The following is a 22,638-nucleotide window of genomic DNA, read 5'->3' on the forward strand; positions in this document are numbered from 1 at the left end:
CCAACCTCTTAAATGCTCTTGCCGCCTATCTGATTTTGCTGACCACTGTCAATCTCACTTTATAAGCTATGGTAATTGGCTCTGTGAGTGTTCAGTAGTACAACTGCAACGTCACTAAACTGACTCCTTATACTAATCTTGTTGCTGTAAACTAACCCTATATGTCACCTTTGTTTGCACACTGCTGTATTTAACAAAATAACTGTCTGCTTGCTCAAATCCAATGAACAGGGTTTATTGAAAGCATCTGCTGTTGCAACCAAGCTTTACGTACAAGCTGCTCATGGTGGACTGCATCGCTTCAGAACATCTGTAGCATTGAGATTCTATGACTCCAAAACTCCCAGATTATCCAGTCGGTTTAGTATTGTTTTGTTTTGTTTTGTGGAAGCCTTGTGACCTCCTCAGGATCACTCTTGTGCAGCCGTCAATGAAGGACAAAGAGATGAGGTGGAACTTGTCAGGTTGAGTTTTTGCTTTCGTTGTTTCTATTCATTCTGTTCTTTTCATTTATTTTCTTTTTCAATCGGAATTCAGAGACTCATTGTAAGGTCAGCGGTGTTTAATATGCGTTTCATGTCATGGAACAGAAAATCACGACAGAAAACCACTTTACCTTTAAAGTCTAGTGGAACCAGCTTGGGCTTGGATCATTATGGAAAGACAGGTCTTTGACTGTCTGCATGTCCTGCCTTTGAGCTACCAAATGTGCCTCCCTCCTCTCTTCTACCCTGTCATGTAGGGAATGTTTGGATGAAGTGAGTGGATGAAAGTGTGGGGATTTTGTTCCTGTTTATTCTATTTTCCGGTAAACAAAAGTCAGTCCCCAGTTGACTTGTATAGCTGTGGTTTTTGCAGCCCGGTGAAAGATCCTAGTGAAGCACACTGAGCTTGTAGGATCCATTGCAGAAACCTCATTTGCATTCAATAGGAGTGACAGATATACTGTAAATGACAAAAAAAAGCAAAGACATGTTTGTTTAACACAGAGCAAACAGTTAGAGCTTCTGTTATATTGACATTCAGTGGAGGCCGCTGTCTCCACAGTGTCTCCCTCATTGCAAAAATAAACCCTGCAGCTCGAAAGCTCTGGCATCCGCCCCCTGCTTTGTGCCATCCCTCGCTACGCCAGCATTCTCCCTCTCTCAGCCTTTTAATACTGTGCCACGTCCTGGCAGGGCTTTCCGGGGATTTGTGCGGAGAAAAAGGAGAGAGAGGGTGGAAGATTCAGCAGAAGTCAAGCAGAGGTACGAAGTGGTCGGCCTCTGCTCGAAGGCTGCTCTCCTCTGTTTGTTTACCGCTGAGACTAATCTGGCACAGCCAGAGCGTCGGAGAGCAGCACCTGGAGGTGCGAGCGTGGCGAGACGTGTCAATGGAACCCAGTGGGATCTGTTTACTGGTGACCCACCATGGAGGCTTCATGTTCAGATGGTAAAAGCTCGGGATGTACGGAGCGAACTTACAAGGATGATGCCATACGTTAGAAGGACGATGATTTAGGAGCTCACACTTGGATGGAACATGAAAAACTGGGGTCAGAAATCATGAATATAGCAATTGGAAAATAAATATTCTGAGAAATAAGTTGGAGCTGAGTCGCTCAGATTGTCGACCAGGTTTAACTTCCTCTGACTAACTCCTACAGGATGACACGAAAATACACTTGAAACTTTTCCCTACCGCAGAAAAAGGTTGCCACTGTTGAGCGGCAACTAAAAGTCTGACAAAACTGTTCAACGCTACAAGAAACAGAACCAAGTCAGACACGGTACTCGGACACGGCACTGCATTAGAACAGAGTTTATCATTACTTTACACTCAACGCCCAACAACGACTAACATGGTTGCCGGTCGAACCCAGATGCTCCGTCACACAGGGGCAGATGGTGACTCTGACACCAGCCAGTACATCTCAGCTCCTTTGACATCTTGGTGTCATCCATCTGCAGTGTCATTGCTAGTTTGTTTGCCACTAAACTTCAGCGACGTGTTAGCAGCGGAAACTTTTTCTCAGGGAAATGCTTTTCCTTCTTCCATTTAAATCGTTTTTATTTTTAAAAGATGGCAGAATAATTTATACGCAGCAGTAGCTAGTATCACATGCTCTCTCTGGAGGTGTTTCTTTTCTGTAAATCTTATTAGCTGTCCTTCTTTCTCTGCATGCAGCTGTGCTTGACGCACGAGTGGAACAATAGCGTCACACTGCTATAGCTGAAAATAAAAAGAGAAATAGCTGCTTTTGTTAATTAGATCTGTCGCTAAACCAGTGTGAGCTGCGTTTATGTTTTTTAATCAATTTGCTGAGAGGGTTCATTCAGGACAAGTGGCACAAGACTCTGCTCCTAATATTCACCTTCACTCATCCTGGGTGTTTCATCATGTTGACACACAAACGCTTGAGGTGGAGCTCATTTGTCATTAGTGTTGACTGGAAACATGCTGCTCCACTGACATTAAGCAGTAGAAAATGATGCGACGCAAATCTGGGTCGCTGCAGAGGACATTGTGTCAACGTTGTCACACAGTTCCACTCTAGAAAGACTGACGCTAACAGCCGTATTTAGAATTTATGAGGGTTTCATTGTGTAACTGTGTAGTTAAGCTACAATTATATAGGTTCATATCCCTTCAGGTGTAAACTTGAAGTCCTGCTGCCCTATTGATGTCTTCCTATTATTCAGTTTTACAGTCTCATAACCAGAAATTTGGATAGATACTTGCCTCACTGCCCTTTTTGCTAATATTGCACTTTGGATTTTTTTTTATTTAACTGTCACTACTATGGAAAGCCATTCAAAATGTCTCCCTATGCAGCCAGATTTCGCAGCAGGAAGCCTCACAGACATCAGCTGGATTGCTGGTTTTGCGTTCAACGTGCACAAAAATGCCACACCTTTCGGAACTGTCAACTGTGTGTTGTCTACAAGATGAGTTGTAGTTTCGCCGTTACACTAACACTACATGTGAAATGCAGCAACTAGCATCTTGCCAAGATGATGTCAGTCAGTTTTGTTTTTATTTGCATGCAGGTGTAATGGACCAGGTGGAGATACTCAATGATTCAATGACTGAAATATTATATTGGAGTCATGCCATGTTTTCCAAGTGTCTGTGGTCTTGGAGGAAAAGGATTTTACACACGCAAATTGCACCTCAAAATCTCCTGACTGTTGCGCGGCAGTTGATAATCTTATTTATTTGCATATTGAGACTATCACTGTTCCCATAAGCTCTGTTCTCTATTATTTGAAAAAATAATATTCTCTGCTAGATGGACACAAACATGGATAATATGATGGATGCTAGTTAATACATAAATTGCTGTGTAATTACAGTGTTGTTATCTGAGCACAGATGTGTACTTTCATTATGTACGTGACACTAAATGCTCTGTGCTTCTCTCTTGTTTTCTTCTGTTTCTTTGTTGTTTCCTGCCCACTCTCTTTCCTTCTGCGCGCCTGTGTCGTCCCTCCTCCGATTTGATTCCTCTGCCCACAGGAACTTCCGGAAGCATCTTCGGATGGTGGGCAGCAGGAGGATGAAAGCGCAAAGTGAGTCACATTTAAGTGTTTGATGGAAATGTTTGCTCAAATTGAGCCCATCACTTCGCCACCATCCACGTATTTGGGGGCTTGTACGCGTTCCTGCATGTGTGTCGCTGTATGTGGAAGCGAGGTCCGGAGAAGTTAGGAGCAGATTAGCGGCAGTGCATGTGTGATGAAGGTGTGAGTTAAGTCTCACTGTGGCTCACATGCTTGATACAATGGATGATGACAGTTGTGTGTCACATGTGTGTTTCACCTTGTTGTAACTAGTCTTGTGGCGCACAGATACAGTTGTGAGACACAGAGCAAATGTTGACTACGTTTGGCAGTGGCAGTCTGCACTCTTGACATTTTTGAACAATGAGTTAAAATCTGTTTTGGTCCTCTTGTGCATTGTCGCATTTCTTTGTTTGTGCTGAAAGTGACAGACATTGCACTACATTTCTTGCTTATCTAGCTTTATGTGGAATGAGTGTGTGTGTGTGCAGGGAAAGTAGTTTCTGGCTTATTGGTGTGTGGGGGTGTGTGTGTGTGACAATCTCTTCCCGCCTCTGCTAGCATTCGCTGAACGTAGATCCAAGAGTTTCAGCCGTTCCTGGAGTGACCCCACCCCAGTCCAGACTGACCCTGCTCACGAAGCCAGTGAGTGTACAGACCAGATGTGTGAACACACACACCTACATACATACGTGCGACACACAAGGAGACCGACGTGGGGAAGAGGAGCATAGAAGGAATAGAGAGGAATGGAGCGATGATAGGATAGAGATTATGGAAAAAAGGAAGGTAAGAAGGAGGAATGAAAAGAGAAGAGGTAGGATAGAACTAAGATGATGGAGAATCGAGTCAGAGATGAGTGTGCAAAATGGTGAGTTGGAGAGACAAAAGGACATAGGCAGGACAGATGTAGACTTGGCGAATGAAAGTTAGGAGGGGAGATAGAAAATGTACAGGTAGACAAAGAGTAAGAGATGGTAGAGGTATGGTCCAGGTAGAGAGGAAGCAAGAGATAGGTGGAGGCAGAAAGGAAGGAAGAGATGACGGTAGTGAGGAGGGAAGGCAGAGATTAAGTCGGGGGGGTGGGTACTGTAGAGGGGAAGGAGGCAGCGGTGTGTTATATGAATATAGAATGTTTCATCTCAAATGTTCAGTTGAAATTGCATCTCAAGCTTTAATCTCTACACGTGCTGGTGAGGCTGGTGTGATGCTGTGAATAGCCTTCAAGAGAAGAGATAATGTATCCGACAAAAACAAAAATATTGTTGGAAAATGTACGATGTCAGCAGAACACAGCTGGCTATGGATATATGAATATCTAGTTAGATTCCTGATGCTCAGAGTCACAAACGCAAGTCAACTCACATCTGCAACATATGATCCTGGACTTAACCTGATGCAGAACAAAAGCATCTTCAAGATTATCATGAATTACTCATGACCTCCATGTCTCCTCCCAGCCTGACAGGCAGATTGATGACACTTTGAATTTGCTTCATGTCCACTCACTACAGTAGCGGGATCATTAATTTGCACTCAATGGTGCTTTAGACAGAGATGAGAGCTGAGCTCTGCCTGACAGATGAACAAGGTCCAGTTTTGAGAGCGAGTCGAGTCAGAAGAGGAGAGGAAACCCTACACCTCGTGTCAAGACCAAAACAGTGGTGTATTTAAAAGATCAATTCATTTCTCACTGGCAGAGGTGTCAAACTCAATCAAAAAACACAAAACAATTCAAAACAAAAAACACAGTATTCGTAAAACTTTCAGTGGTTGAACTGCATTATGGGATTCTTAGTGACCATGAAATTCAACCAGATTATATGCAGAGCAAAGTCGATTCTATGAATCACTGTTCTTTTGTGGTGGACCAGTAACAGCTGGTCAACAATTCAGTGAAAAGGCAAACTAATGATCTGGTTTTGCAGGAGTGCAACAACTGTATTTCCCTTGTGTATTATTGCTGTAGCACCAATTTTCATTTTGGTATTGTAATGACAGTGTACCTCCGCTTTTATTTTGTCATGTGACAAAATAAAAGCGGAGCCATGACATATAGTAGTTTATTTGTCATGAGCTTCTTGAGAGACAAACACAGTTGTCATGTTTAGAGCCAGAAATGGTCTGCAGCCTGAACATCTACAAAGACTGTTTGATCTAAGTCTTGATGAGGAGGAGCAGAGAAGAAGGAAGGACCTCTCACCAGCCACATAGACAAAGCACACTGAGAGAAACATACACTCCAGTAACCAGAGTCAAAATGTCTGATGCGAGGACTGCTCTGGGGAAGCTAGAGAAGTGGGAAGACTTCAAAGATCAGGAGCAACTGAACACAAAGGAGACAGACACAAGAGGAAGCCAGAAGAGAAAAGCAGCACTGAAAGTCAAAAACAAAAAAGACACTCCAAGCGCTACTAAAGTTGTCTTCAGCGAAAACAAAGGAAGGGGGCAGAAGTTATAGGCACTGTTCTTTAGTTGCTCCTCATCCGTCTGTCTGTCATCTGAATCAGAGATTAAATATTGTCTTAGATATTCTAAATTTAAATCTTAAATAATAATATCACCGTATGAATTCATTATTAAGAGGAGGATGAGACATAGTGAAAATACCTGTCAATCAAAGCAAGTGCTCCTTGGTCACACACCTCTTCATGTCTTCCTCTGTCACATCTCTGAATCGTTTCCTGGTTCCCCCATTTCTTGTACCCCATTCTTCATCTGTCCACTGTCCGTGCGGTGGTGACCGTCTGATATACCTGCTTCTCATTTTGTCCTCTTTTGTCACCTGAGCATTTTCAGCTCTCTCACTTCTGTACGGGTCAGAGCTACTGTCTCTAACCCATACAGCATTGGAGGTCTCACTTCTGTCCTGTAGAGTTTCCCTGTCACTCCAGCTGCTACTGTGCAGTGGTCCCCCCCAAACCCGCCTGCACTCTCTTCTCCACCGCCCTTGAATACGACCCACTAACTGACCCCCAATAATGCCTCTGCACCTCCACTCCTCTTCTTGCTTCTCTCTCATTCAAACACGTGCATTCTGGCTTGCTTCTTCTGACCACTACCCTCCACCTTCTCCTCCCCCTCCTTATACTCACGACAAGTCAGACTCAGAATAAATATCATTTGTGTACGTTTTGTAAAAAGGTTTTTGATGGATCTATTTGTTGCGACTTGGGGAGGCTGGGGGAATCACCGTCACACTAGGTAATAAATGTTAAGGGACTAGCACAAGTCCAAAAGCTGTCGACTCTGGCCGTCAGTGTGTCTCCCTCTGACCGTGGTCTCCTTCAACTCTGTGCTTCTCTCTCTCTCTCTCTGCCTCCTTCTCGTTCTCTGAGTATGTTGTTAAAATTACAGCGTGTCTGCCCTGACTGTTAATGAAAGGCTGTCTGAGCGTGTGTGCGAGCTGTTTCCAACAGGTTGGTCTGTGTTTCAGTATGGTTTTGCGTCTCCCCCACATTCACATCGTGTTTCAAACATAAATGAAATGTTGCTGACAGTCTGACGCCTGCCTGTCCTCTCTCTCTCTCTCTCTCTCTCTGCTGAGTGGAAGGTTGTGTTCTCCATCCGTCTTCTCCTTTTATCTGTTGCACACTTAGTGTTTTTTAGCCAGAGACTGTGAAACCTTCCATTGTTAAGGCTTCAGGATTTGTGCCCGGTCTTGGAAAAGCTGCTGTAAAGCCATGTGAAATGGGACAGAGAGAAACACGTGAGCTTTTTTTTAATACAGACAAGGAGTTTTTATATTCGAGTTGGAGTCATAGCAACTTCATTTATGAAGCATACATTTGTAGTTGAAAAGTGGGCAACGCAAACTGTCTCTTCTCTGAAAGCACTAGAGAAATTAAAAAAAAAACTTTTCCATTAGAATATTGAATCAGTACTGGAAGTGTGATGAAAGATGACATAAACTAGCTGACTTCTTTATGGCTTGTTTACAGGCTATTACGTGTTCTGTTTTAACTGCTATTAAAGTAATTAACACTGCCAACATCCATTTAGAAACAATAATGAGGTATACAAACCAGGTTATATTTTATGGTTAACTGCGTCCTGTGTAAGAAAATCCACATGGAAAACAACAACAAATAAAATCACAATTTCAACACTCAGTGCCACATAAAAACAAATGGTTTTTTCAGACTCAAGTCGTTGAAACTAGTTGCTCCTTTTTAAGAATTAAGATCCCTGAGAGAACAAGACTCTCTTGGGCGTGAAGAGAGAGATGGAGGAAGGATGTGAAGCAGATGAGGCTTGCATTTTAAAACAACGTTGGCTGTATAAAAAGGCGTCGGAGACAGTAAAAGTCAGCAAAGCAGTGACAACATGCGACTAATGTGAAGCGTGTCCCACTCAGCTGCCCTCCGCTAAGCTGTCACACCTCTCCTTGTTAGCTGAATAAGCAGAACTCAATTATCAGTCCTTCTCTGCTGCTTCCACCATCTGTCACTCTCTCATGACCAACGGCCCAGCTCCGCTCTCCTCCACACTTCCCCTCACCGTCTCACCACCACCATGTCGGATTCCTGTGGATTCAGTCCCCTCACTGAACGTCTGCCTTCCTTCTGTTCAGGTGGAGACCTGCAGACGTCCAGCAGCACTGTGGATGAGGCTGGACTGGTGGACTCACTGGACTGGGAGGAGGAGAGAGAGATGGAGAGGCTGGCCTGTGAAGGGGATGACTTCATACCTCCCAAAATTATGGTAATGCATCCGGGATCAAAGAGAAATTTTGGCATCGGTCGGAAGCTCTTTGCTAAGTTTGTTCAGCTCCACTCAAATGCCATTTAGTGATACTGTGTTGGGGGTTGTTGGTCTAATGGAGCCAAAATGATCTTTTTTTATTGAATATTACAAAACTTGAAAGTGGTAGTGGTATGAAGATGTTCCACTCTAAAGACAAAACAGAATACCACAATATCATTACATACACATAGCTAACACATCCAGACTGGCGCCTATCGGAACTGCTCAGGACGGCTCACCACACTCCCGAGTTACGTAGTGCACACAAACAGAACTAATAACTGCAGATGAACACACAAAACACTTGAATGTATACGTATATATGGCAACATGGATACATGGAAATCAACATTACGCAGCTTCTTAAAGAGACAGTAACGTTGAACTGCGACATTAGGCTAACAAGGACATGAGATTTTTTCCAAACCGGTACCCGAATTGACCAGTACATACAGCTTCAAGAACGTGGTTTTGGGTGAATACTCACACCCTCAAACCTCTTTTTTTTCTATTGGAGTCCACATCATCTCTGAATGGGAGGAGATAGCTGGGCTTCAGCCTCATTTCCCCCCGGTGTAGCGTCAGCGGCTGTTGGACAAACACACAAAGTTGTTCGTTGTTGTCCACGATTTCTTAGTTAATCTGTCAGAAAAGAAGGCTGCCTTGTCTCTGACATTTTCTGACACTGTACTCTACACACGTGCAAAACATGAACTTGCTAGGTGCAGACAGGAACCAGAGGTGTATCCAACCATCGACGGGAGCATCATTCAGAACTAATGAGCCACTGATATAGTATATTATAGCCGGGTGTTTTCGATAGGTGGAGCTTATGCACCTTTTTCTAGATAAATATTTGAAATCATCAAGTGTTTTGTGCAAACAGACACAGACTGATGTAGCAATAGGCGTCCAATATCAACTTTAATGCCAGATTATGTCCTCTTTAATAAAAGAATAATTTACAGTTTCAAATGGAAAATATGAAAGCCAGAAAATAGAGTGACAAATTCCAATGAAGTGTCTTTATCTTACCCACATGCTGTCTTCTTCACCTTCAGCTCATCTCCTCAAAAGTCCCAAAGGCGGAGTACGTTCCCACAATAATCCGCAGAGATGACCCCTCCATCATCCCCATCCTCTACGTGAGCCACTGTTTCACACTGAAATGAGTGATGGGAGAATTATCCCTATCTTACTTTGTCTTTTAATATATTTTTCAGGACCACGAACACGCAACTTTTGATGACATTCTGGGTGAGTTCTGTAGAAGGTGAAAAACGTTGCTGGCGACACAGACGAAAGGATCATTCCAAACTGATGGCACACTTGACTTGACAATAACAGAGAGGACACAAGTTGAATATGTATTTTTCTTCATTTTTTCCAGGCTGGGAACTATTTGCACATATATATACCTTCATATTTTCCACTGTTATGATCCGCCTTATTTTTTGCATTAGGACTCTAGAGTTTGTTCAGTGAATATTAAACATGTTATGTAAGAGGAGTAATCTCCTGAAATTACCATATCACCAGGTGTCAGTGTTTGGGAAGCTGCGTTCTTTCCCTGTGAGCCAAGATTTAAAATAAATCATCTCCAGGTGAAGATCTCAGTGTGACAGCAAACTCATGCTGAGCTGGTGATGAGACGCAGATGAAACACATTTAAGGTTGTTACTGCACTGAGGTTTGATGACCTCCTGCCATTTACACAAAGACACCCGCAGAACCTTCAGATTATTTTGAGTATATCTTTGTTTAAACCCATTGAAATTTTGCAGAGGAAATTGAGAAGAAGCTCACGGCCTACAGGAGAGGAAGCAAGTTCTGGAGGATGCTCATCTTCTGTCAGGTGACTGTAAATACATTTTGAAATGCACAACTGTTGTCACAATTGTTGAACATGTTGTGTACGTGTGTATACCGCAGGGCGGCCCGGGGCATCTTTACCTACTGAAGAATAAAGTGGCGACATTCGCTAAAGTGGAGAAGGAAGAAGACATGAGCCAGTGAGTAACAGCTCAGCATCTGTTCCAAAACTACGTGTTTAAGTCCCATCTGTCACGCACTGTATCAGTGACTAGCGGCTGCATCAGAACAGGCGGGAACACGCTAGACAGGTGACAAAAACTAAACCACAGGAGTGGAGACATCATTTCTTTCATACGGGCATATGTCTTCTACCAGACGGCCTGGAAACACTTGGCAAAGATGGGAGCAAGAATCAAGTGTTCAGCAACGGTTTAACATTTCAGTTCTCAGAATGTGCTGCAGCAGGTTCGTGCAGGTCACTACAAGGTCTTTATAAACTCACCGCAATCCAGGTGGGTACATTGTACCGCTGTATTCTCCTCACCATTATAGTGGCAAACTCATTAGTTTTATTTCGCTTTTGTTTTGGACATATTTGAGTATGAGAATGTTTGCTACGATCAGGTTCTTATGGACTCATGAAACCTTTTAAAAAACTAGTTTGCAGGTCAGACAAGAAGGTATAACTGCTCCAGTACAACTCACTTGAAGCGAGTCAATACTCAAGTAAATAAAAAGAAAACAATAAAATAACAAAACAAAAACAAAAAAAATCACTGTTTGAAATCTGCCATCAAGTCCCATAATGCACTGCAACAGTTGAAGCAGAGGTTTAAATCAAATATGTATTCCAGATGTCTGGAAATTGAATCTTTTTTTCACTATAACTGTGATCCTCCGCTAGGTTATTTTTATTTTTATTTTTTAGTGTGACAGACTTGATCCTAAATGAGGGATTCTTTCTTATCACAAGGGCTTCCGGTGAAATGACTGGTCGCTCACCGTGCAGTGAGGGATGTCAGACACTTTTTGAAGGAAAGGAATGTTCTTGTGCCAAAATTTAGAGGGAAGAAAAGCGCATGTGACTGTTATGATTTTCAGAAGGTTGTTCTTAAAATATGTGCCCTTCCAGGTAAAGCTCCAAATCACACTACACTGTACAAAGTGGTCTTCACTCTTCTTCTCCAGCCGACTACGTATGTTTGGATCCAGATGAGCTTACGTCTGGAAGCACCATAACCTCACAGTGTCCCTTTAAAGCTAGAGTGAGATTAGCAAGGCGGACAGTGACACAGCAGAAATATTCCTGGCGTTGCAACCGTGGAGGTGGAGAGAAGAAAGCTACAATGACGGGGTGATTCTGAAGGAGAAAGATAGGAGGCTGACTGAGCAAGACATGAGCGAGTTATTATATGACGTGCATTTCTATTGTTGTTAAACCATTATTTTTGTATCAATGACTCTGGTGAGATGGGTTTCAGTCTTCAGTGTCAGTCACCATGTGTACTTTTCGGCCTTTTGCCCCAAACAAGGCACAATATGGCCTGCAGCATAATTTCATCATGCAGATTCCTACCTACCACCACTCTAGTGTTTTCTGCGATTGAGCTTGACTCCGCTGCAGTAGCTGAAATATAGCGGTTTATCTGCTGCCTTTGTCTTTGTTTAAGATTCTGGAGGAGGCTGAGTCGCTTCATGAGCAAAGTCAACCCGGAGCCCAACTTGATTCACGTCATGGGGTGTTACGTGTTGGGAAACCCCAATGGAGAGAAGGTAACGTTGGAAATCCTTTCAGCCTGTGAATGTGTTCGAATGATTCTGTGTGTCTCCAGGTCCACTTTCACTTAATTATCCGCCGACCTCCAGACCACGCGACCAAACAATGGCCCGGTGGCATTAACAGGAGTCTGACCAATTATTTCTTGCGGTGACAGGACGGCGCAACAGACTCTCCCTTGATTCGGAACAAAAATAATCACCCATATTTTCAGATCTATTTTCATGTTAAGATGCAAATGCAGAGTGGCATGTTTTTGTTTGTTATTCGTGTTGCACACAAGCTGGTTGGCGCCGCCGGCGATGGTCTCTCATTATAACATTTTGCATCTCTTTGTTCCCTTTGCTGATTCATATTCATTTTCTCAGCCTCTTTTTGATCCGATAATAACAACATCATCCTGGTGTCTTCTACTTCCGTCCCGTCCTTGCTGCATTGCTGGGGTGTTGGAGCCAGTAACCTAAGCGAGGAAGGCCTGATAGAAACCCCCGGCTGGCTTTGTGGCCCTTGTTGCTGTTGAACACATCCAGACCACCTCACCAGAATCCCCACGAGATCCTGTTACATCCAGGTGTCTTGCCTTTAGAGGCAGCTCTTTCTTCACCAAAACCAAATGAACCAACATTCTCATGACCGGAGACCCATTATCATTTACCTCTGGCAACCAGCCAGGTCATAGGTCCATCCACATGATACCTGTCAAAAAAAGCCCACACCACAACATGTCTCTACTGCTATGCAGATGACATGCAAATCTACCAGCCTGTCTTGATCATGTCACCAGTTGGATGGCACAAAATGACCTTCAGGTGAACCAGTCAAAGGCAGTAGGTCTGTCCAAATATCGGCATCCTATTTAACTCTTTGGATTCTGTTTGATGCCCACATTTAAAAAAAAAAGACCACTTCTGTCTCGTTCGTTGAACATTTTTTAGAAGTGTTGACACTCAAGCCTGAACCCTCAGATCCTCGGGTGACTCCTATAGTCTGAGACTTAAATGTAACAGCAGTGGTTTTGGTCAAGAGGTCTGAAAACAGCAGCGATGCCTTGAGAGTCCCAAACTGTTGGAGAAATCTGGGTGCCGTCCACATAGCAATGGAAAAATATGTTGTGGCATTGTCCGATTTTACAAAGAGGTCGCAAATAGAATGTCAACTAGGAACTAAAATAGAACCTTGTGGATTGCCATGGGTCAATGTAGGTGGCTAGGTGCACCTGACTTGAAATATAACATGTCTTCTCTTTAAAAACTTGTTCTTTACAGACTGTTCATGCTACCGCCACATGTGCCTGCATCTATTCTTCACGTTATTGTTGAGTTTTCTGGATACGTGCATTATAAAAATGATGTCGGTTATCTAACCAGGTAAGTGTCTCATAGAGACTTACACCGCTTTCATGAGAGAGACCTGGCTGAGACGGCAGCGGCATGATGGCTCCAAGTTACGACATGAATATTCACAAACTGGCTACAGAATGAACTACTAGCTTGATTGTTTGGCTGTAAAAAAGAAATGTGTGAGCCTGCATGACTAAGAGACTTGTTCTTCTGCGTTCAGTTTGGTCTGTCTTGGTCTTGGTTTCGACTTGGTCTTGGCCTTTCAAAGTCATGGTCTTGGTCTCTGTATGCTCTGGTTTGACTGGTGTTGACTCTGTCTATGGTTAGGTGACCACCTGACCACATTCAATGTAAAATTCCAGTCTCCGTGCGACCACCCAAGATCACACTTATGTATGATCCCTATCCATGTATGACTTAAACTCTCAGCTATCATATGCACACGAGAACACCAACTCACCAGCACAGTCCGAGATGCTCTTTTGTGGCATGACTCAGCTGCTGCCAAGGATTTTGAGGACAATATGGAGCATGGCTGCTCAGAGCTCAAGAGGAGGGGCTGAGGAAGGACAATCTCTCGATCGTAATCGGCAAGCGCTTTTTTTTATATTTTACATGCCGCAATGTTGAATCGCAGACTCCTGTAAGAGACGCTGAAATGCTTGTTCAAGCTAATGTAGCCGTCAAACGTGAGACCAGAGAGGGTTGAAATCCTGCCATGACACTGCTGTGAAGGGGCTGTCAGCACCGAGTGATTGGGCTTGTAATGTGGAAATAAGAGCGCCGTCTCAGGGTTAATATAATCATTCACTAAGCGTTGCATAAGTCATCAAAGGGGACAGGCTTGTTTAGCACAACAAAAACGGATTTGCATTTCTTTGTTCGTCGATGCAGCAGTTTTTCAGGAGAATGGTCATTAAAGGACTAGATTTATGCGTGTTTAGACTTGCATATGAGCCATTCTGGGAGAGAGAGGTGATGCAGTAACTGCTGCATGCATTAGAAAATCCACTTGAGGAAACTCTTCTCTGAAACAAACAAACACAACAGCTGAGGAGGAGCTGCAGGTCGGGGAACTTAATAAACGATGGCGGGATGAAAACAGTCTGTGGAGGAGATCATCTGAGCACGACGCTCGGCAAACACTGAAGAGAGAAAGTAACTCAGGGATGCAATTCATGCTGGTGGACAGAATCATCCAACCGTGCAGGGATGGAAATTTTCAGGGCACAGCTATGACTGAGGATGAATTCTCATAACAACAATAACAATAAGTCATTTTAAAACAGCAAAACATTCACGAAGAAACACCAACACTAAACCTAAAATGTGATCTAAAACAGTGACTCTTTACCATAGGGCCGGGGCCCATGGTTGGGCAGCAAGCACCTCCTGGAGGGCCGCCAAAAGTTGTACACTGTTGTACGGCGAGACACTAGCCACGTATGGTGGCAGTAGTTTGTCACTGAATTGACAGTAAAAACTGTTCATGTAAGCACCTGTTTGCACCAGTTTGAAAATTAAGGAGAACTTTCATGTACACTTTAATTATATCTTCTTTGGAGTTTCAAAAAGAAATATATATTTTTTATTTTATGATATTTAGACATGGTTTTATTATATTTATTTTATTCAGATTTTTATTCCGTTTTTTCCAATTTCTCAAGTACATTTGATAATATGTCTAGGACCTGGCTCTGCTGCTGGTTGACAACTAAATATCTTTGCGATGATCACATGGCTTCCTGTCATTTCACAAGGTTTTGGTTTGTTTATTTTGATGTTGATTTTTGCAGGGAAAATTCCTTCCTCTATCTGTGGGACCTGCTTTTGAGGCCAATAAAGTGTTTGTAAATATATTATGAATACTACCTGTTTGCACTAACCGTTTACTTGTTTCTGTTTTTGCACTAACAACGTAAAGCTCCTGTAGCTGTGAATTTCTCTTTTGTGAGATCAATAAAGACGATCTATCTATCTATGATTTTAACCATTTAAATACCAGTTTAATCATGCAATGTCGCTGCTGTATTTAGAGGCAGTAATAGGCAGTTTGTATGCGGCAAATGTCATTTATTTTAACTTTATTAGTCTGTATTTTGTCATGTGTTGGTTGGCATTTTCAACCTGACGTAAATTTAACTTGAGAGTTTTCCAGGCTCTTCTGGTGAGGCTTCATGAAGCATTGTCCACATTTTCTCTTGATCATCACATGATTTTCAAACCAAAAGTTCCTTTGACTCTCACGTCATCTGCCTGTCACTGGGAATTCGTTTCGCCTCCTTCACTTCCTGTGCATGGGAGAGTAATGTGCTCTTGTCTGGCCACTGATAATAAACTGGATCAATGTTGTGTGATGAAAAACAAAGAAAGGTCGAGTATAAACCATTAAGTTAAAAAAAGCAAACAGTTTGGCTCCGAGGCTGTGTTGAAATGAGCCCCGCCCTCCTTGTTACCTGCTGTGGAAGGACGTCCACATGTCCAGTCAGCAGTAATGAGCTGGATTCATGGCTGTGCGTGTGAGTTTGTGTGGGGTGAAGACGCGGCCCCCTTGCTGTGTGTGTCCGGTTGCAACGGGATTAATGGCTGTGTTCTTTCTTATCTGGGCCCAACAGCTGTTCCAGAAGCTGAAGAATCTGATGAGGCCTTATTCTGTCGAGTTCGAGTCGCCGCTGGAGCTCTCTGCGCAGGGTGAGCCGACACAAGCATGTCAAATATGCAGACCAAAGATTCTTCGGGAGAAGAACAGTCCTCCTCTTCTTTTTAACGTTGGAAGAAACAATGTGCACACAGTTCTGTCTGTATTCATGCCATGATCACTGACATATATTTCTAACAGGTTGAATGTGCGATCTCTCACCGTGCAGTTTCTATATGTACGATGGCAACTGTTGTGTCAGTGAAACTGAAAAACTGGTGTATCACTATGTTGTCAAAGACAGGGTTACTATATTTTTGGACCATTTATAAAGACAGTCAGGACTCAGTTCTAAATATGGTAATATGGCAATAATTGAATTAGAGCCTAAAGAGGATTGTGCAAATTTAAAATACAGGCTTATTTGTTTATATGAGTAAATATGTTTGAGGACAGATGTAATCTCTGGAATTACTGCCAAGTGCACTGACACATTATGATAAGGCCCAGTTGAATCATTTAAATACCTGTATAGGTGAAGCATAGATGACTTAGAATACTCACAAAATCTTTTGTTTTTATCAGATCATATTGTGAATCATTCTGGGGAAAAAGAATCTATAGTTTTTCACTCATTATTATACAAAAAAATATATTTGTTTACAGAAAAATTACATCTTGTGAGTCATTGTCGAGTCATTTTCTATCAAACTGACAGCCAAGTGAGAATATACAGTAAACCAGATCAAATTGAAATAAGCATCCAACGAATACACAATATTAATAAAATGTGTTATAATCTTACAACTATATCAATGTAGTTATTATAAATGTCTGCATACAGGATAGTCGTGTGCTACAACAGAAACAGTGTCAGTGATTCACACTAGTCTCACAGCCAAGGCATCATACTGTAAATTGTCTGGTTGACTTTTGTGTCCAACGATGAAGTCTTTGCATGTTGACATTGGTGTTTCAATGGAGTCAAATGATGGTCAGGATCGATCATTCTTTTTACATGGTAACCTGGAATATACAGCACCTCGTATGAGAATGTGCTTCACTCACGCTGCCAGCGAGTAGTGAGTGCAGTGCATCATCATTTGGGTGCTCTGTATACCAGGTGACATGGAATTGAAACAGGTGAGCCTCACCTCAGTGTTCCGTTTGCAAGATCGAAGGCGGCTAAACATGCGCTTCCACTGACCACCTAATGCCTCAACATGTAGCCATATGGCTGACACCAACGTCAGTCTTATCCCCTCACGTTCCCTACAGATGAACCGCAGCACTGGATATGAACTTCCTGTCTAACCCTTGCTGTCTTTGCTTCTCCTAGGCAAAGAGATGATCGAGTTGTACTTTGACTTCCGCCTCTACCGACTATGGAAGACGCGCCAGCACTCAAAACTCTTGGACTACGAGGATTTTTTGTGACAAACAAACCTGGTCGCCGAACGGGCTTGAGCCCTGAAGAGCCACGACGGACCCCCTACCCACTGACTAGACGTTCATCAGCTGTAGTACCCGCAACTAAAGATAAAACTTGCTTTCATCCTACTGATGATGATGGAGAAGAGGTGGACAATAGTTTTGAAAGCGAACGCGTATTAAAAAAAAAAAAAATGTTTCACATTTCTGTCGCGAGGAGGTCATTTTTGAGACTTGGGGAAAGTCACCATGATGTTTCTGTGTTCTCGTCCGGACCTTGTCGGCTCCACGCAGACAAACTTAAACGTAGATGTGTGTGTTCATGAATATCTAGCATAGCTTTAGTCATGGAAATAATATTCCTACCGAGTAAACGGATGCATTCACGTCATTTTTCGATGTGCTTTGTTGTCATATGGAACAACTCAGGTTTTAGCCATGAAATAATGAATCCGTTTGTCTATCAAAATATTGTAATCCTCATTGCTTTGAATGAATGTACCATCTCAACAGAAATGTATCTTTGAGGACTTTGTTTCTTTCAAACGATAATGTGTCCTGTGCCGGTTTTATGTGCGTGTGTGTGTGAGTGTAAACAGGTAATTATAACGTCATCCTGCTGCCATGTCTGCCACCGATAGATATATCCATGATGTCAAGTGGGATGTAACAGCCATCCGAGTGCTTGGAGCTCCGCAGCGTACGACCACTTGACCTTCCGCCCTCTTGTGCTTTTTGTTCATGAGAGGTGGACAGCGCTAGCTAGCATCACTTGCTCTCTGTCAAACACTCTTGGCCGCCTCCTTAGCTGGGCTGCGCTCCAGTCCCAGGAACTCGGGAATTCTGCAGCTCTGCCAGCAGTTGAAGCTGTTGACAGCCATCTGCTTACCTGTGACGGCGTCGGCTTGTTAGCGGGACGGAAATAGGGGTCGACGTTCCCAACCACGTGAACTGCGCATCCTAGGAGCCTTGAGACGGCGTGCGTTTTACCAAGGGCTGGGGAGAGGGAGAGTGCTGGTGACATGATGATAAATTCTACACGTTCTTCCTCTAAAGTTCATGAGACAGCCTGGAGATGAGAACCTTGCTCGGTAGATTCTTAGATTTTGACAGGAATCTATCTTTAAAATATATCTAGAATGTCAAAAAAAAAAAATCTCCCAAACAAGCTGATATTTTTTCTATTCCGAACAAAATAGCCATTTTTACCGACAGTTTGCGATTTTAAAAAGCATATTTCTGTGTGTTTCAGGTTTTATGATTAGATCATTCTCTTCAGACTTCAAAGAACATCTACTTCGTCCACAAGACACTGCTGTCTCCTGAGTTTATGGAAACGTTAGAAGTCACCGTCATTCTTTATGACCCAAACTCTGGTGAAGAGCAGGGAAGCAGCGGCTATAATCCTACTCTCTTAACCTTCTCTTGACTCCATGTTTTCACTAGAATGGTCTGGCAGAGTCCACCTGCTCCATCCTCCCCAATATTTGCTCCTGAGTTTGACTGAGTGGTTGCTTTTAAATCTCTCAACGTTGTGGAATAAAAAGCCTTTGGATTCTTTGGACTGCTTGACTTAAGATAAGTTTGTGCGAGCTTTGGTCACAGATACATTGTTGCTTAACTCTCTGAAAGGCTGCAATCTTCTCGACCCAAACCACTGCAAGATGTTTCTGTAAAATGACCACAAGCATTGGCTTTTTTAAACCTTTAAATGATCAGTGTTTTAAGTCAGTATCTATCTAATTTTTGTCGGCAACGCTTGCACAACTGTCCCAGCAGACGCAACAAAAGGACTAGACTCAAACTGTAGATCAACAACTTCATTTATTCAACGTAAATTGAAGTAACATGAACTGGGATGATGCAAACAAATAACTCTGAATTTTAACCAACAAAACCGTCACGAACAAGTGGCTTGGACTGAGTCACTGAGACTTCAGGGCTGACGTGATTGATTTTATTTACCTCAATAGTCTTCAATAGTTTCTAATTCCAGCAGCAGAGATTGACAGAATGATAATGAAGTCATTCGAACTGGACTGAAGCTCAATGAGACATCAATGGATTGGCTGAGCGTGAGAGAGACTCTCGACTCAACTTGATCTTTGGCACAAGCCAAGGAACAAAAGCTCTGATTCTCTGATTCTGACCCAGACATTTTTGACTCATTGACATGTGAATCAATAAAATATGATTTTAGAATGTGTTCTACTTTTGCGGGCGACTTTGTCCGACAGTCTTTTTGCACTTTTCTTTTCCAAGTGTCAGTGTCAGAATGTGTAGATTAGGACATTGTCGGACTCCTTGTGAGCAAGTGATGGAGTCAAAACTGTTTCGACTAGGACTCCGAAGTGTCTCCGTTAGCATGTCATGTCTGTTTCACAGTGCAGCACTCTGGGTTTCGTCGTTGCCTCTCTGCCATGACGCTCTCATCAGAGGCGCTCAAGCCGCACAACTCTCTCACATGTCTCTGGGCTCTCTGTCCCTCTCTCGTTGTCATATCTCATGCGTGGTGGAAAGAAGGTTGTCGATATGTTATTGGCTGTGATGTGAAACGCACTCAGGCGATGGACGGAGCTTCTGTGTTTTCTTCAGGAAAAATGGAAATCTAATTAAAGATGCAAACGTCTCTCTGGCTCGTGGCGTTATTTGGCTTTTCACTATGACTCGATGTTTAAAAGGAATAAAAGATTGTGTGTTTAAGCGAGAAAAACTATATAGCATGCTACAGAAGTCTTGCTTTCACGTGTTGTCAGGCCCATTTTACCTTGCGACTGTGGCTAATTCTTCTTTTTTATCCCCATCTTCCATCAAGTCCCTTCTCATCCACATCCGTTTTCCAGATATTTGAGGTTTGTTTGCTCTGTTTGCGGACAGGAAACAGGTGGGCACTTCTCTGGTGATAATATCCACAGGCATCGGAAGTCATTGAAATGAATATCAATTCTGAGCCAACTCAACATAGTTAAAACTCCTGCCAACCACGAAAACACTGAGCGTCAGTCAAAGAGAGACTTTACTTTCATAAAACTGCAACACTTTGACAGAGTCAATAAAAAAACGTGCTTGAAAAGTGAAAACATTAACACTGATGTGCATGATGTTATGCATGTCCTCCTTTATGAGTACGATGGTCTCAGGCGAACCTCAGCCCCACATCAGGTCTGTGAAATGTGGCCTTTGATGTAGTCAAAACTTTAAAACAAACTGTAACTGCAAATCCCCGCATGTCTCTCATGTTGATGCTGGACCCTCACAGAACCTGCTAGACAGTTCCTCACACCCTGCAACCAAAGTTGGTAGGGAAAATAATGGGTTTCAAAAAATGAACTGCAAAAAATAAAGAAAAAATCATGATGTAATAATCAAAGATGTAAAACTGGACAAAGCAGGTCCATTATTTATTTATTTGGTTATTTTGGGCAAGATTTTCTCAACTTATTTTTCATCCAATATTTTTTCTTCAGCTGATATTCATTTTCAATCTCCTTTTTTTACAGTGGCCACCTTTCAAGGTCTCTGCAAGGTGGCACCATTGGGGCAGGAGGGAGAGGTGGTGCGTGCCCGAGATGCACGTCTCATAACCCAGCTTTTCAGCCTTAAGTTGTGTCTATATCTTACGAGGATGGAGGTACACTCATGACGTGCCTGCTGTCGAACCAACCTTCTTCTTCCTGTGAGGCTGCAGTGTCAGCCACAGCACAGTTTTTAACTCAGAAACAAAGACTACACCCCTCCGCCCTCCTTGCTCAGGGACCAAGCTCCTTTCACACCAGCTCTGGTTGATGTGCTCTTTTAAAGCCATTATTCTCAGCACAAAAACAAAAGAAATTCCTTCTGATGAGAAGCTCAGTCCAATATCCCTGACGACACTTTTATCGGCCAGAAACACGAAACTCAGAATAAATAATTATCCAGCGGCGCCAAGAGCAGGTCTTCTCTGTCCCTCCTCCGCAGTAGGCAGCATATGTAAGGCTGGAATAGAAATGAGGGAATTAAAACACACGTCCCGGTGGGAGGAATAATCAGCTTTGGAGAAAAAGAAAATGTCTTAAGTTTGACAATACACAACTGATGTTGCTGCTGAGGGTGGATGATGCTAGACACATGAAAATAAAGGCTCGTGCCGCTGTCTGTGTTCGTATTACTCAGAGAGCGAGTGAGTACATGGGTCCATTCCATGGTTCTGTAATGAAGAGACTGACACGCGGTACACGCCTGCACCGACGCAGGAGCCGCAGAACGCTGAGCGAGCTTTATGTTCTATTGTTTGCAGCTGCAGGCAGGTAAGCGCACCCTTTTGCTGACGCAGGGGTTCATGTTTTCCTTTGGGGGGTCCTAACACAACATGCTGGAATCACCTCTGAACTGCATCAGCCGTCCACCTTTCACCGCCTCACACGCGACTGCACACGGAAGCTTTCCTGTCGTTCTTCATGTGGTTTGTTGATGTTGCTGCAGTTGTGAGACACTATCAAGTCGGACCTCCTGTTCTCATCATCATTAAGCCAATTTTTATGAAGAAGAAGACGATTCTTACACGATTATTTATGACAGACAGAAAACAAGACTTTCACTTTGGAGTCATCACTTGACCTGTGTTCGTTTGGGAGGAAAGCTGAGTGCCTGAAGAGTTCGAAGGTGGACTCAAGTTCACTCCATTGCTGGTCTCAAGCTGGACCTTTGACCTTTTGGTGTGAGGCCTCAGCACCAACCAAAACCAGATGTGAACGTGCACCAATATTGTAACCATCAACAAAAAATGAATACATGACATAAGATTTTGTTGTTGTTATTTAAAAATCAATGCATACAATATTCAGGACAATATTCAGAACATGTACTGTATGAATGTAAATATATGGAACTAGAATATTGCCATCTGATATTGGCAGTGAAAAGAAACATACATTGTCTGACACAAAAAATATTAGAATGGAATCAAAATTGGCATTAAAATAATTCACATAATTTTTATATGGTGGTAGAATTAGAATTGCAGCCCAGTCCTGTCAGGTAGATGGATGGATGAATAGTCGGTTGGTAGGTAGATAGAATAATAAATCACAGGGGCCGGAGTCGGACGCTGAACATGTAGGACGTGTTTTTCTGTTCCTCTAAGAATTCGGACCCAATTCCAATATATACGCACATTTTTTGTAAATTCAACTTGCATGAAAATTGTGACAAGAACTCTTTAGCCTTTCAGTAAATAAATAATAAATCACAGGAAAAATAACTTTCACCTTTTTTTAAAATTTAAAATAAAAAAATGCACTAAAACACCAGAATATAACAGATACACAATGCAATGCTTGAGTGAACCCTGGGCTTGAAAAGAGATGAGAT

General features: G+C 42.7%; 1 protein-coding gene across 1 annotated transcript in view; it reads left to right on the forward strand.

Annotated features, from left to right (window-relative positions):
• nsmfa (NMDA receptor synaptonuclear signaling and neuronal migration factor a) overlaps positions 1–19,909 on the forward strand; it is a 40,002-nt gene extending 20,093 nt beyond the window's left edge. Inside the window, 10 exon segments of the mRNA XM_053848986.1 lie at positions 3,499–3,551; positions 4,104–4,187; positions 8,116–8,246; positions 9,350–9,433; positions 9,512–9,545; positions 10,073–10,143; positions 10,221–10,300; positions 11,774–11,876; positions 15,836–15,911; positions 17,198–19,909. Of these exon segments, the coding sequence (XP_053704961.1) occupies positions 3,499–3,551; positions 4,104–4,187; positions 8,116–8,246; positions 9,350–9,433; positions 9,512–9,545; positions 10,073–10,143; positions 10,221–10,300; positions 11,774–11,876; positions 15,836–15,911; positions 17,198–17,295 (814 nt within the window). The 3' untranslated portion in view covers positions 17,296–19,909.
• Positions 19,910–22,638: the final 2,729 nt, after the last annotated feature.

This window comes from Synchiropus splendidus, chromosome 1 (genome assembly GCF_027744825.2).
Source record: "Synchiropus splendidus isolate RoL2022-P1 chromosome 1, RoL_Sspl_1.0, whole genome shotgun sequence".
In the NCBI taxonomy this organism is placed as follows: domain Eukaryota; kingdom Metazoa; phylum Chordata; class Actinopteri; order Syngnathiformes; family Callionymidae; genus Synchiropus; species Synchiropus splendidus.